This window comes from Chiloscyllium punctatum, chromosome 18 (assembly GCF_047496795.1).
Source record: "Chiloscyllium punctatum isolate Juve2018m chromosome 18, sChiPun1.3, whole genome shotgun sequence".
In the NCBI taxonomy this organism is placed as follows: Eukaryota; Metazoa; Chordata; class Chondrichthyes; order Orectolobiformes; family Hemiscylliidae; genus Chiloscyllium; species Chiloscyllium punctatum.
This window is the reverse complement of record NC_092756.1, coordinates 94993870-95010642: the sequence shown is the minus strand read 5'-3', so window position 1 is coordinate 95010642 and position 16773 is coordinate 94993870. Positions and strand designations below refer to the sequence as shown.

General features: G+C 43.2%; 1 protein-coding gene across 1 annotated transcript; it reads left to right on the top strand.

Annotated features, from left to right (window-relative positions):
* Positions 1–1401: 1401 nt before the first annotated feature.
* On the top strand, positions 1402–13692 carry LOC140489073 (ferritin heavy chain, oocyte isoform-like). Its single transcript, XM_072588311.1, has 7 exons — positions 1402–1503; positions 4051–4176; positions 4348–4463; positions 8543–8612; positions 11844–11990; positions 12968–13093; positions 13546–13692. The coding sequence occupies exons 1-7, from the start codon at positions 1402–1404 to the stop codon at positions 13690–13692; spliced, it is 834 nt and encodes a 277-aa protein (XP_072444412.1).
* The last annotated feature ends 3081 nt before the right edge of the window (positions 13693–16773 follow it).

Below are 16773 nucleotides of genomic sequence, written 5' to 3'. Positions count from 1 at the left end.
AAAGATAATTGTTTTAAAGTTCATTCATGGAATAAAGGTGTCAGTGGTTAAGTCAGCATTTATTGCCCATCCTGAACTGTCCAGAGGACAACTAAGAGTTAACCAGGTTGCTGTGGGTCTGGAATCACATGTAAGACCAGACCAGGTCAGATCACAGTTTCCCTCCAGTAAGTCAGATGGGTTTTTCCTGACAATGGCTTCATGGCCATCATTAAACTCTTAATTCCAGATTTCTATTGAATTCAATTTCCAACCAGGGTCCCCAGAACATTTCCTGGCTCACTGGTATAATAGTCCAGCAGTAATACCACTAGGCCATTGCCTCCCCACCACGATCACCATCACTGAGACTTGCTTTGTATTTCAAATTAATTAGTAGAATTCTACCCAGCTGCCATGGTGGGATTTGAACTCATGTCCTCATGGTGTTAATCTGAGCCTCTCAGTGACTGGCTCAGTGACAATACCATCATCCCCCGACAGTGTAGATTCACCGGAATGATACCAGGGCTGAAAGGCTTAAATTGTGAGGACGCTTTGCAAACAGTGGACTTAAGTATCGAAGATTAACAGGTCACTATACTCAAGGTTTGGAAAATACCGAATGGGTATGAGGCTGATGAGGAGAAATTATTGCACCATGACCAAGGAGTAGAATGCTATAATTATCATGTTACCATTCAGAGCAGTTGCTCGGAATCATCTCACGAAAAGGAATCAGAAATCTGGACTCTCTTTCCCAAAAATATTGGGAGCAAATAAACTGTTCAGATCTGAGAGAGTTAGATGCTTGCTGGTTAATGGTGTGAAGGGAATGTAGGACCAATGTGGACAGAGCTTAAAAATGTGTTGCTGGAAAAGCGCAGCAGGTCAGGCAGCATCAAAGGAGAAGGAGAATCGACGTTTCGGGCATAAGTCTTTCTTCAGGAAATCCTGAAGAAGGGCTTATGCCCGAAACATCAATTCTCCTTCTCCTTTGATGCTGCCTGACCTGCTGAGCTTTTCCAGCAACACATTTTTAAGCTCTGATCTCCAGCATCTGCAGTCCTCACTTTCTCCCAATGTGGACAGTGGCAGGAAGCTTCAGACCAGCCATGATATCATTAAATGGCAACACACACTGACAGAGCTGAACATCTTCCACCTGTTCTTCAGTTACAATCACTGAATGCTTCCATTTCAAAGCTCTGATTGGCCCCAGGTATCTTACTTCACCCTGTTCCAGTCATCAGTTCCTGGATTCATGGGGATTCCTGATTGGCTGTCAGGGATTGTCAATCATCATTGGTGAATCATTCCCTGGTTGAGTGCAGGCTGTCCCAGGAGGATAAATGCAAGGGCAAATGGGAGTGTGGCTCAGTTTTAGAGTTGTCTTGGTGATAGGGTGTGAGAATAGTGAAGATGACCTCCCCAGTGTGTCAGAACTACCACAAGGACTGTGAGGCTGCTGTTAACAAGCAGATCAACCTGGAGCTCTATTCCTCCTCTGTTCACATCTCCATGGTGAGGGTTGTGGGCTTGATGGTCTTGATGGTCTATTCCTTCTTCCCCACCACACCATGGGCAACTAGGGATGGGCAATAGTTTCTATTCCTGCCAATGATGTCTGTGTCCTGTATGTTTCATAATTGACTTTTTTTCCTGAGCCACTGAGTTGTGTTTTGAATGTTTCCTCCTTCTATCTACCTTCTATCCACTGAAGGGATTACTGCTAACTTTTATTGACTGATTGCCTTGTTAACTGACTGCTCTGCTCTGTATTCTATAAACTGTTTTATTCTGAAGTGTGTCATACTGAAATTAATTCCAAGGTTTCTTGCATCCTCTTGGATAATGTCATGTATAAACCTGCTTAATTTGTCAACTTTGACTAAAACTTAATTGGATGACTAACTTGTGAAACATTAACTATTTGAGCCCTCTTCTGCCTGTTTTCTAAATAAGTATGATCATGTTCTGTTGGCCTTTAATACTGGCTTCTTTCATGAAGCAATAATGTGAAAATATTGCCTAAGGGCTTCTCTCAAAGTGTAGAAATGGACTATTTTGCCAACCAGTCCGTGCTGAACATAATCCCAAACTAGACTAGTCCCACTTGCCTGCTCCTGGCCCATATCCCTCCAAATCTTTCCTATCCCTGCATCTATCTAAATGTCTATAATTGTACCTGCATTACCACTTCCTGAGGAAGTTCATTCCACATGTGAGCTAACCTCTGGGGAAAATTTGCCTCGTGTGTTTTTTAAACTTCTCTTCATGTGCCTACTTGTCTCGAAATTCAACTGATACTCAAGGGCTACTTGGGGGGTTTGGTGAAAGGATTTCTAAATACATGACTTCAGTTGAGGACTGAAATCTTGGGTTTTGTGAAATGGAGGTTGGGATTGAGGAAGTAATTAGGAGAAAGTGAGGACTGCAGATGCTGGGGATCAGAGCTTAAAAATGTGTTGCTGGAAAAGTGCAGCAGGTCAGGCAGCATCAAAGGAGAAGGAGAATCGACGTTTCGGGCATAAGCCCTTCAGGAATGAGGAGGGTGTGCCAAGCAGGCCAAGATAAAAGGTAAGGAGGAGGGACTTGGGGGAGGGGTGTTGGGAATGCAATAGGTGGAAGGAGGTAAAGGTGAGGGTGATAGGCTGGAGAGGGGTTGGGGGCGGAGAGGTCGGGAAGAAGATTGCAGGTCAAGAAGGATGTGCTGAGTCTGAGGGTTGGGACTGAGAAAAGGTGGGGGATGGGGAAATGAGAAAGCTGGAGAAATCTGCATTCATCCCTTGTGGTTGGAGGGTTCCTATTGAGGAAGTAATGGCTATTGAGGTGCCTGGTCTAAGTTACAACCGGTTAGCTCCCACTCTGTGCTTGGTTCTGAGGGGTTGATTAGATTAGGTTCCCTACTGTGTGGAAACAGGCCCTTTGGCCCAACAAGTCCACACCGACCCTCCAAAGAGTAACCCACCCAGACCATTTCCCTTTGGCAATTTAGCGTAGCCAATTCACCTGACCTGCACATCAACTCCACACACAGTTGCCCGAGGCTGGAAGTAAACCTGGGACCCTGGTGCTGTGAGGCAGCAGTGCTAACCACTGAGCCACCATGATCACTTCCCCCACAAAGGTTTTGGTAAGTGTAGGGCTAAATGATCTGCTTTGGTCACAAATTGACAACGGCAAGAGGCCATGTGACCCCCTGCACATATGCTCAAATCTTTCAGTAAGATCATGCTCATTTGGTTTGCATTCTGCAGTCTGTTTTTAATTCTAGATAACTATGCCTCTGCCTGATGCCTACACAAATAGGTAAGAGGTTAATATTCAAGATCATATCAAGTCTCTCCTCTCAACCCATCAATGCAGATGTTCTTTATATTCTAAACTGTGCTCTCTAGTTCTGAACTCTACCCCACCCCAATACATTCCTACCTTGTCCAGACCATTCAGCATTTGTATGCAGGTTGTTTTGCTCTAATGTGTTTGATAAATCATGGACACTGTTTGTTTCTAAAGCATGAACTCTTAACATGTGCTGGCTGCAGCACAACTACTTTAAGCACTGTTTCTAAAGTGATTGTTTCTATAATGTGGCATCACTTAAGAATGCAGCCATCTCATTATGAAGAACTGCCTGTACTCATTCTTGTCTAAGCTGAAAATCAGCTGCACAGTCTTACTGACGTTCTCGATGGGTGAGATCTGGAGCTTTCCTGACTCCACTCTTTTTCTCTCCCACAGTCCTCTTATTTTGACCGGGATGATGTTGCCCTGCGTCACTTTGCTGAGTTCAAGGAGCAGTCCCATGAGGAACGGGAACATGCTGAGAAACTGATGGGAATTCCAGATAAAACATGGAGGCTGAGTCCTCCTGCAGGGTGTCAAGGTTGGTCTATCATCCTACATTACAACTAACAGTACAAGACAAGCATTTGAAGCACTCATTCCCACAGGAGTAATGCTATATGGCACAATATTCTTAGTTACCTTTTCATCTTCATCTTATTCCATTGTGTTTTGGTTCATGTTTTACATTGAATGAAATATCTGCCTCTTTCCTTCCTCCAGAAGCCAGAGCAGGATGAGTGGGGCAATGGTCTGGAGGCAATGCAGAGAGCTCTGCAGATGGAGAAGGATGTGAACCAGAGTCTGCTGGATCTGCACAAACTCTCCTCTGGTCACACTGACCCTCATGTGAGTTCTTGATGGCTGAATTTTCAGTGGTGTTGAAGGTGATATTGGAATCTGCCCTGCACTCCATGTTTTTAACCTGCTTTTGTAAATAGCCACCTGTTCCACCAATCCACAGCAACAAACTAATTCCATAATGTCTGTCTGATCCAAATACTCACTCTCCTCTTCCAGCTGTGTGACTTCCTGGAGAGGCACTACTTGGATGAGCAAGTGAAGATGATCAAGAAGCTGGGAGATCACATCCCCAACCTGAAGAGACTGGGAGCCCCTGAGAATGGCCTGGGAGAGTACCTGTTTGACAGGCTCACCCTGAGCTGAGAGGCACTCTGGAATCACTTGTTCTGTAATTCAATTCTGCTTCTCTTGTATTGAATATGGAAATAAAAGATTTATTATTGAACTAGTCTGGTTTGTTTTCTCTATCTGTATAGTTAAAACTTAAATCTGAATAAATTGATTTCCTAACTGGCCTGACCCAACCACTCCCCCTGTCCCTATCTCTGCAAGGATTGGTTGTCTGTATCAACAATTTGGATATGGGGAGCTAACCTTGGGGTAGCCACATTCTTTTGGACCAGCTGGATAGGGTTGTCAACAGGGCTTAATCTCCCAAAGATATTTAGGGTAAGCAAGTGCATTCCCCTGAGTGAATTGGGATGTTGTCAGGCAGAACCATCCCTACCTTTGTTTTAAAAATAGGTCAACTGCAGGCCTTGGGGGTGGCAGAGGTAAAACATGGACTTTCTGCTGCCCAAATAACAGCTTGTCCATAGACCTAATTATAGTGCTTAAGGCCAATGCACCTTTTAGTGTTCATGTCAAAAACAGATGATTGATGACACATCATGGCAGTTGTTGAGGACCTCAACGTCAGCTCAATGCTCTACAATCTGTGTACTGGCTTTTTTTTAAAATAGTAAATTACTCTCATTGAAATTTGTCTCCTCTTTGCTGAATGTAATAGCTACCCATGAAAGGTCTAGCTGTTTCAATCAAAGCTCTGAGTGAAAGGATACCAGCTCTTGAACTGACCTTCCAATAGCATGGATGGCTGAGAATGTGGTTTTTAGTGTTTATTGGCTGAACCCACAGCTAGGACATCAAGTAAGAGGTCTTCCCATTATGACAGCTTTCCTAAGGGGCTGCTTGTCTCAAGCCATATTCTTGATAAAGTGGCAGCCATCAGTTAATTCATTTACATGTCACCTCTTTTAAACTTCCAAGAGGCCTGATAAGAAAGGAAAAATGAGATTGCAACCAGATTTCCCACAACTTCGAGTCGTGGAGCTCACTTCTATGGCCTCGTCTGTTCCTGCAGCATTATCAGGTGAAATCTCAAAAAGTATCAAATTTGGGAAAGCTCACTAAGTTTCTGCATTCATAAATTTCTCTCTTCATTCTGTGGAGGATCGACTTCAGAATCCTTCAGAATGGAAGGGGCATGATAGAGATAATCGCAAGACTGTCACAAAACATCCCTGTTTTATGGGCTGGGCAGTGGAGATTGGTGTTGTATTTATGTGAGCACTTTTATTGTCTTTCAGCAGGGTGATATTGGATAAAGAGCAATTCTATTCACCTCGGGCTAGACGTCTTACTTTTGTGGAGGAAATGCTTGTAATGAGCGAAAACACACACTCCTTCCAAATATAACATCTTACCTTACAATATACTGTTGGTTGCACAGTCACTGCACACATTCTGAAAGACAGTCAGTCCCTTTCAGTTAGGGATCAGTGTATGAATGCTGTTATTGGGGCTGGTTCGGGAGAGTTTCTTGGGTTGACTGGAGTCCAACTCTGCTTGATGTTGACAAAGTACTGGTTCTGAAAGGGTTAAAGTTGGGCTGCAATAAGCCCCACCCAATGTGATGATTTCAGAAGGACTTGAGTCAGTAAAGCAGAAAATCTTAAGATCAGGAATGATCCGAAATGGGTAAGACTGGACAGAAGATTATTGGGAATTGGTTCAGAGATGGGAGACTGGGAGTAGGTTGTATACTCCACTGGCAGGAGGGGATTAGTCACCTCTTCCTCCAGAAATCTCAGCCTTTCATTGTATTTCTAAATGATGTCGATGAAGAAATAGAGATACATATCCATGTTTCCCAATGAGGTGAGCTAGTAAATATCATTGACAGAATTGTCTTGATGCAGAAGGCCACTCAGCCCATCACATTTGAACCAGTTCTCTGAGAATTTTACCTTTGTGTTTATCTCCTGCCCTTTCTCTGGAACCTGGCCTGTTGTTCCTGTTTAATTGCCCAGTGCCCTCTTGAACACTTCTGTTCAACCTGCCTCTACCATACAAAAGCAGCGAGTGGACATATTGCTCAATAGAATCTAATCTGAGGAAGAGTACTTTAGACCAAGATGGAGAAATCAGAATGGTTTTGCAATGGTGAAGAGTTAGGAGGGAAACAGGCACAGAGAGTGTTTGGGACGTGCATGCAGAAATTATTAAAAACTTGCGGAGAGTGAAAGAGGTGATATTAAAATGCTAATTACATTTTAGTCTTTATTGCACAGCAGTGGAGCTGGAATGTAAATCATTGAATCCCTACATCATAGAAGCAGGCCATTCAGCCCATCATGTTCTCACCCATCCTCAGAAGAGCAGCCCAGCATCTCACCCGGACCCATCCCATCCTTGTAACCCCACTTTACCCATGGCTAACCCACCTAGCCTGCATATCCTTGGACACTCCACCTAACGTGCACATCATTGGACTGTGGGAGGAAACCAGAGCACCTGGAGGGGACCTGCGCAGATACACGAAGAATGTGAAAACTCCCACAGACAGTCGCCCAAGAGAGGAATCGAACCCAGGTCCCTGGCACTGTGAGAAAGCAGTGCTAACCACAGTGCCACCCATAAAGATGTGCTACAATTGTGGAAAGTATGTGATAAACCTCATCTGCAGAACTGTAATCAGTTCTGGAACATCAACCTTGGAGCATGTTTTTCCAATTTATCTCATAGAAGAGGCTGTCGCTGGGAAGGCCAATCCCTGCTCTCCAGCCCTCACTGCCCTGAAACTAAATGGTTCCTGACCATCTCAGAGGCAAGTCAAGAATGGTCAACATTGCTGTGGGTCTGTTGTCACAGATAGGCCAAAGCAGATTTCTTTCCCTAAAGGTTATCACTGAACGAGATGGATTTTTGCAAAAATCAAAGAGAATTTTTTAAAGTTCATTCATCGCATAAGGGTGTCACTGGCTCAGTCTGCATTTATTGCCCATCCAGAACTCTCCAGAAGGCAACTAAGAGTTGATCATGTTGCTGTGGGTTTGCAGTCACGTGTAACACTAGACCAGGTCAGGATCACAGTTTCCTTCCAGTGAGTCAGATGGGTGTTTCCTGACAATGGCTTCATGGTCATCACTAAACTCTTAATTGCAGATTTTTATTGAATTCAAATTCCAACCTGGATCCCCAGAACATTTCCTGGGCTCTCTGGTATAATAGTCCATCAATAATACCACTAGGCCATTGCCTCCCCACCACAATCACCATCACTGAGACTTGCTTTGTATTCCAAATTAATTAGTTGAATTCTACCCAGCTGCCATGGTGGGGTTTGAACTCATGTCCTCATGGTGTTAATCTGAGCCTCTCAGTGACTGGCTCAGTGACAATACCATCATCCCCCGACAGTGTAGATTCACCGGAATGATACCAGGGCTGAAAGGCTTAAATTGTGAGGACACTTTGCAAACAGTGGACTTGAGTATCGAAGATTAACAGGTCACTATACTCGAGGTTTGGAAAATAACGAATGAGTTTGAGGAGACAGATGAAGAGAAATTATTGCACCGTGACTAAGGAGCAGAATGCTGTAATTATCATGTGACCATTCAGAGCAGTTGCTCGGAATCATCTCCTCATTAAAAGGAATCAGAAATCTGGACTCTCTTTCCCAGAAACATTGGGAGCAAATAAACTGTTCAGATCTGAGAGAGTTAGATGCTTGCTGGTTAATGGTGTGAAGGGAATGCAGGATCAATGTGGACAATGGCAGGAAGCAACAGACCAGCCATGATATCATTAAATGGCAGCACAGACTGACAGAGCCAAACATCCTCCTCCTGTTCCTCTGTTACAATCACTGAATGATCCAAATCTGCCTCCATCTGATTGGCTCTGTGTATCTCACTGCAACCTATGTCCTTCATCAGTTCCTGGATTCATGGGGATTCCTAATTGACAATACCTGACAGCCAATCATCATTGGTGAATCATTTCCAGGTTGAGTGCAGGCTGTCCCAGGAGGATAAATACAAGAACTGCTGGATGAGGGGCTTTGTTTTAGAGTTGTCTGGGTGATAGTGAAGATGGCTTCCCAAGTGTGGTAGAACTACCACAGGGACTGTGAGGATGCTGTTAACAAGCAGATCAACCTGGAGCTCTATTCCTCCTATGTTTACCTCTCCATGGTGAGGCTTGTGGACTTGATATTTCTTTCTTTCTTTCCCCCACCACACCATGGGCAACTAGGGATGGGCAATGATTGCTGCACCTGTTAGTGATGCTTGTTTCATAGCTGATGTTGTAAACTGTATTACATTGATTAGAATATTTTAAGCCACTGAGTTGTCTTTTGAATGTTTCCTCCCTCTAACTACCTCCTATCCACTGAAGTGATTTCTGATAACTTTTATTGGTTGCCTTGTTAATTGACAGCTCTATTCTATAAACTAGTTTCCAATGTTTCATATTGGAACTAAATCTGAGGTTCCTTGCATTCTTGAAGGATGATGTCATGTAAACCTACTTAATTTGACAACTTTGACTAAAACCTAACTGGATGACTGACTAGTGAAACACTAACTATTTATTTGAGTCCTCTTCTGCCTATCTTAATGAGTATGATCATGTTGTTAGCCTTAATACTGAGCTCTTCCATGAAGCAATAATGTGAAAATATTGTCAAAGGGCTTTCTGTGTGGAAATAGGCTCTTGTTCAATAAGTCTATGCTGAACATAATTCCCAACCTGACCTAGTCCCACCTGCCTGCTCCTGGCCCAGATCCCTCCTAGCCTTTCCTATTCAGATATCTGTCTAAAAATGTACAATATTGTAATTGTACCTGCATTTACCTTTCATGAGGAAGTTCATTCCACATGTGAGTTACCCTCTGGGGAAAATTTGTCTCATGTATTTTGTTAAACTTTCCTTCATGTTCCTCCTTGTCTTGAAAGGTGACTGATACTTAATGGCTACTTGGTTTTGGTGAAGACTTCAACTACATGACTTCAGTTGAGTACTGAAATTTGGGCTTCCTAAAATAGAGGTTGGGATTGAGGGAAGTAATGGCTGTTGAGGTGTCTGGTCTAAATTACAACTGGTTAGATCCTTCTCCTAATATGCTTGGTTGTGATCATTTCCCCACAACAATAAAGGCCTTGGTAGGTGTAGGGATAAATGATCTCCTCTGGTCGCGTGTCTTGACCTCTGCAAGAGGCCATGTGGCCCCCTGCAACCATGTTCAATCTTTTAGTAAGATCCAACCTTTCTTACAGTCATGCTCATTTGGTTTTGCATTCTGCAGTCTGTCTTTTTCACTCTATAACAGTAACTCTGCCTAATGTCTACACAAATGGGAAGGAGGTTGTGTTGCAAGATCAATTAAAGCCTCTCTCCTCTACCCATCAAGGTAGATGGTCTTTATAGTCTTAAACTATGCTCTCTAGTTCTGAACTCTACCCCACCCTGTACATTCCGACCTTGTCCAGACCATTCAGCACTTGTATGCAGGTTGTTTTGCTCTAATGTGTCTCCATAATGTTAAATTATGGACACTGTGTTTAACATGTTGGCTGCAGCAAAAATACTTTGCCAACACTTGAAGCACTTTCTAAAGTGGTGTCTATAACATGGCATTACACAAGAATGCAGCTATCTCATTATGAAGAACTGCCTATACTAATTCTTTTCTAAGCTGAAAACAAGCTACAGAGTTTTAGTGACATTCTCAATCTGGAGCTTCCCTGACTCTGCCACTTCTCTCTCCACCCCACCTCCCCTTCTTTTTCTCCCCCAACTGGGATGATGTTACCCTGCGTCACTTTGAGTTCTTCAAGGAGCAGTTCCATGAGGAATAGGAATATGCTGAGAAACTGATGGGATTCCAGAATAAATGTGGAGGCAGAGTCCTCCTGCAGGATGTCAAGGTTGGTCTATCATCCTACATTACAACTAACAGTAATAAATATTTGAAGCATTCATTCCCCTGGGGTAATATATGGTTAACTTTATCCTATTCCACTGTTTTGGCGCTCATTTCATTGAGTGAAATATCTGCTTTTTCCTTTCCTCTTCCAGAAGCCAGAGCAGGATGAGTGGGGCAATGGTCTGGAGGCAATGCAGAGAGCTCTGCAGATGGAGAAGGATGTGAACCAGAGTCTGCTGGATCTGCACAACCTCTCCTCTGGCCACACTGACCCTCATGTGAGTTCTTGATGGCTGAATTTTCAGTGGTGTTGAAGGTGATATTGGAGTCTGCCCTGCACTCCATCTTGGTCTAGGGCTGTGTAGGCTTGTTTTACAGCAACTGTTGTTGCTTCAGTTATCAATCTGATCCTGGGGGGTTTGGTTTGTTCAATATCTGGGGTATAAATTATGGGATTGATTTTTCAGTGAAATGAGCTTGGCACTTGCATGCAAGTCCAGTTGGTGCTGCCTTGTAGAATAGTTGTAGCTGAGCAGACAGTTTTTAACCTGTTCTTGTAAACAGGCAGCTGTCCCACCAACCAATAGCAAATTAACTAAATCATGTCTGTCTGATCCAAATACTCTATCACCCTCTTCCTTCTAATTTTCATTGTAACTATTTGTTTTTGGTTCTGATCTGTTTATCACTTCTTCTAATTAAATTGTGCTGAAAGACCAGTCCTGCTCCTGAGTTGACAGGTTGGTATTAACACAAAGGTTTGTTCTTAGCTTCAAAGCCTTGTCTGACAGGATCATGCAGCTCAAACTGACCTTTCCACCCAAATCTTTCCTGTCAACTCTGCCCAGGTTTCTTCCTCCCTCCCCACCACCCCCCAAAACTTTTCTTTCCTTTCCATGTACTTATCCAAATGTTGTAATTGTACCAGCCTCCCCTCCTTTTTTTTTTAGTTCATTCCATACATCTTTCTTCTTTCCATGGAAGAAGTTCCCCCTCCAGTCCCTCTTAAATCTTCCCAATCCACACCTCCCAACCCTATGCCCTCTGGTTTTGAACTGCACCCCACTTCTACGCCCTCTTCCCCTCTCCCAAAGGGGGAGGCAGGGATGGAGAGGAGGAGGGAAAACCTCAACTATTCACCTTATCTATGTCCCTCAGGAATTTACAAACTTCTAAGGTCACCCCTCTCCCTTCTGCACACCAGAGGGGGCAAAAGTCCCAGACCCCCCCTCAGAACTAGACTTCCTGTCCAGGTAACAACCTTGAATGCTTGTAGGCAAGTAAAATGAACTTTCAACCTTTCCTCCAGTTTAATCTGTATCTTGATTAAATACTTCATCAGAATTGTTGACATTACAAAGGACCAAAAAGACAATCACTTTCCAAAAAGTGAGCCTCTTAATTGGAAGCCAAGTGTCTAATAGTGAATAACTTAACCACTGGCATTATTGTCACATTGAGTAGGTGACACCTGACTTCACTTCCTGCTTGCAGTCCTCTTACTTTGACCGGGATGATGTTGCCCTGCGTCACTTTGCTGAGTTCTTCAAGGAGCAGTCCCATGAGGAACGGGAACACGCTGAGAAACTGATGGAATTCCAGAATAAATGTGGAGGCCGAGTCCTCCTGCAGGATATCAAGGTTGGATTGATTAAATGATTTGAGAATTTATCATCTAGAAGTCCATTTTGGCTTAACAGACTTCTCATCCAAGATGAGGATAATGATTGCTACATAGATGGAATCTTTGGCTCAATTTTTCAACTATATCTTCAGGTGTTGCCCACCTCAAGTAGGTGGCACCTGAACACTCATCTGGTTCTGAAGCTGGGATATTACCACTGACTCCTGACTAAAAGTACAATAAAATTAGGAACAGTCTTTAACTAGATAAACTAAAAGCAGTTGGCCTAATCAATTACCATTGGTAAACCTCTTGGTTGTCATTTTGTCTACCCCCTCCAAGTTGCAGGGCAAAGTGGAACTGAAGGTGCTTTGTATGGCTTGTTTAGTTTAATGCATTGGCTATCTTGCATCCAAATCAATGCAGTCTAGCTTGCAGTAGATGCATCTTCTGGATCAGGCGCTGGGATGTGTTGCTACATTAATATGCTGTTCTTGGAACATTGTTTGAATTGCCTGACTTAATGCAGATGATACGCTAGATCTAGTGAAAGCTCACCACTACCCCGTTATCTTGCTGAACAGACAAACTGGGAGTGTTCTTTAGATTAGATTCCCCTACAGTGTGGAAACAGCCCTTTGGTCCAATAATTCTACATCAACTCTCCAAAGAGTAACCCATTGAGATCCACTTCCTTCTAATGCACCAACACTAGGCAATTTAGCATGGCCAATCCGCCTTTAACCTGCACATCTTTGGATTGTGGGAGGAAACTCACACAGACACAGGGAGAATGTGCAAACAGTCAGCTGAGGCTGGGATCTAATCTGGATCCCTGACACTGAGGCAGCAGTGCTAACCATGGAGTCACTGTGCTGCCATTACATTAAGAAGTGATTGTTAATAGGATTTAAAAGTCAATGTCTAACATAGCACACATCCTTGTTAACAAACTTGCTGATGGGATATACTTTTTCCCCACTTCCCCCTCCAGAAGCCAGAGCAGGATGAGTGGGGCAATGGTCTGGAGGCAATGCAGAGAGCTCTGCAGATGGAGAAGGATGTGAACCAGAGTCTGCTGGATCTGCACAAACTCTCCTCTGGCCACAATGACCCTCATGTGAGTTTACACCTTTTTTTTTTCTTTGAAAGGTCTTTCTTGCCTATGATGTCAGAACTAGACAATACTGAATGTAATTTAAGTCTACCTGAATGCAAATTGCCAGTATTCCATAAGGCTTTAATTTATCTTTTTAGCCTGAATTAAAAAATCCACCCCACCCCCAAATTCTTAATTAGAGACTCTGGAACTTTTTTCATTCAGCAGCAGTACCTGTGAAACTGTTCCTTGGGCCTTGAGAGTTGAAGGCTTTTAATGGAGTTGAAATCTTCGGAATATCCAAATTTTACCAGGGATTTTCAGTAAAGCAGCCTGAAATGAGGCACTAGATTCAGATTTTAATAAATGAATTCTAATTTTCTAATGCTAAAACTGATGCATGACCCTAATTAAAATATTCACATTCCTATTTGGAAACCCTCTTTCATTGAAGTTGGCTTTTTCATTTCCAGCTGTGTGACTTCCTGGAGAGGCACTACTTGGATGAGCAAGTGAAGATGATCAAGAAGCTGGGAGATCACATCACCAACCTGAAGAGACTGGGAGCCCCTGAGAATGGCCTGGGAGAGTACCTGTTTGACAGGCTCAGCCTAGCCTGAGTGGGATTTGTCTACTTTTATGCATGAAATAGACCATCTGTGTGAATGACTTGTTAGTTCAGTTTCTCACCAGTTATGGAAATGTTTACTTTTATGGAGTGATTATCAATATTAAAACTGGGTTCTGTGGTGTAATTTGACTTGTCACCAATGACTGAAGTAGGGAGAAGACCATCTCCTAACCATGACAAGTTGCTAAATATGGCTGTGCTAATGACCCCAGCCTCACACAAAGCTATGTTTGCTTAAAGTACAGCACCTCCTGAAACAGGTTATTGGGGGGAAAATCCCAGCAGCATCTATGCAAAGTGAAAGCAGCAGAGTTGACTCTTTGGTCCAGTGCTCCTTCAGAACAGATCTCCAAGAGTAACCACTATTCTTCACTGTAGAAGTGTCTCAGCTGTTGGCCAACAATCCTCACACCTACTAGAGCGCTGAACAAAAAGGATTTTTGTTCCTATTAAAACTTGTACTGAGGTAGGTCACCAGTCCTTAAGTTTACTCAATGTGATTGGATCAGCCATGATTTGATTTTCAACTTTAATCTGCATTCTTGCCTTCCTAGGCTGGGGTGTTTTCTCCCTTGGAGCATAGGTGATTGAGCGATGAACTTTTTTGGAGGTTGATATATTCAGGAGGGGAATAGTAAAGGTCTTTTCACTAAAGTAGGGGAGCTCAAATCTAGATGGCATAGGTTTAAGGTGAGAGGGAAAGGATTTAACAGGGACCTGCAGAGGGAACTTTTTCACACAGGTGGTTCATATGTGGAATGAACTGTCAGAGGAAGTAGGAGATGCAGGCAAAGTTAATAGTTTAAAAAGGAGTCTGGACAAGTACATGAATAGAAAAGGTTTAGACAGATATGGGCCCAGTGCTGGCAAATGGGACAAGTTTAATTGGGGAAATCTGGTTGGGTTGTATGACTATCATCGTTTTGAAATCGCTCTCGCTCTCGCTCCCTCCCTTCCCTTCCCCCCCCCCCCCCCCCCCCCCCGTGTCCTCGGTCCAGCCATTCATAAAGCTGACATCCTGAGATTGACCTCTATGGCACAGCACTTGGTAAATCCTGCTAACCTGGGGAAAAATAAACTATTTCTGCAAGTGACCAGGGAAGGCCCAACAGACTGAATGGCCGATGCTTGCTCGCGCTCTCCATGTTCTTTTGGAATAAAACCTTGCTTGATTGGAAGCATTTGCAGGATTCAAGAAAGAACAAGTTTAAATACCTTGGAGTAGTAACAGAGAAGGTACATGAATCAAATATTCATATTCCCATACTTCTTCTTTTCTGTTCTGAGCTTTGGTATGAAGAATGGAGGTGTAGGCTATTTTCTAAATGGGAAAGGCTTCAGAAATCTGAAGCACAAAGGGACTTTCAAGTCCTAGTTCAGAATTCTCTGAAGGTTAACCTGCTGGTTCAGTTGGCAGTCAGGAAGGCATATGTAATGTTAGCAATCCTTTTCAAAAGGGGCTAGAATACAAGAGCAGAAACGTACTGCTGAGGTTGTATAAGGCTTTGGTCAGACTGTATTTAGAATACTGTGAGCAGTTTTGGGCCATCTATCTAAGGAAGGATGTGTTGGTGTTGGAGGAGGTCCGGAGACATTTACAATGATCCTGGGGATGAAGAACTTGTCATGTGAGGTGAATTTGAAGACTCTGGGTCCGTATTCAATAGAGTTTAGAATGATGAGGGGGTGATCTAGTTGAAATACTGAGAGGTCTAAATAGAGTGGATGTGGAAAATATGTTTCCATCAGTAGGAGAGGCTAGGACCAGAGAGTACAGCCTCAGAGTAAAGGATCGACCCTTTAGAACTGAAATGAGGAATTTTAACCCAGAGGCTGGTGAATCATTAGAACCTGTTGCCACACAGGGCTGTGGAGGCCACATTTTTGAGTGTATTGAAAACAGAGATAGGTAGGTTCATGATTGATCAGGGGTTCAAGGGTCATGGAGAGAAGGCAGGAGAGTGGGGTTGAGAAACATCAGCCATGACCAGACTCAATGGACTGAATGACCTAATTCTGTTCTTTTATCTTCATAATCTTAGAGAGTGATCGCTTCCCCCTTGTCTCAATCCACAACTATATCCACATCCAGAGTTTGAGCACCTGAAGTTTCCTGACCTTCTTTAAATTTCCCCAATCAGTACACACTGGAAGGACTGGAGTCAGTTGTGAATACAAAGAACAAAATGATAATTTCAAAAGGTTTTTATCTTACTTCTATTATAATTTGGAATTTATCGTTTCCCGCACTTTTAGTGGGTAAATATTTTCCTAATCAACTTGCTGAGGGATGTTATGATACACCTTCAAGAGCAGATGCAGTTTGAACAAATGGCACCTGGTTCAAAGGGAAGGATATTACCACTGCACCACAGGAGACTGACTTTTAAGGGAGACTCAGAGCTGAGGCTTATCTGATTTGAAGATTTCATCATTTTGCTTGATTAACTGTGTCCACATCCAAACCTCTCGCTATTCCAAATCTCTGACTCTGGGTATCAGCCCCTTCCTCAAAACTTGCTCTCCTTTGTTCATTGGTGCCTAGATTCAGAGGGCGTTCCTGATTGGCTATTAGGGATCATCAATCATCATTGGTGCTGCCACTCCCTGTTGGGTGCAGGGTGTCCCAGGAGAATAAATACAAGAGCTTGTGGGAGAGAGGCTCAGTTTTAGAACTGTCTGGGTGATAGTGTGTGTGGTATTAGTGATGATGGCCTCCCAAGTGTGTTAGAACTACCACAAGGACTGTGAGGATGCTGTTAACAAGCAGATCAACCTGGAGCTCTATTCCTCCTATGTTTAGCTCTTCATGGTCAGCTTTCATATATTTGGTGTCTTATTTGAAAATTAAGCCTCTGTTTTTACTTATGCTAATTAGGTTGCAAAGTGTGTGCTTAATGATCTGGTTTGAATAATGCTCTAACTCTATCCTAACATGTATATGCTGAGGTTAAAGGTGATTTTAAAAATGCTTCAAGGAGTTGGGATGTCATGTTGTGGTTGTACAGGATATTAGTTAGGCCACTTTTGGAATACTGTTTAATTCTAATCTTCCTGCTATATGAAGGAT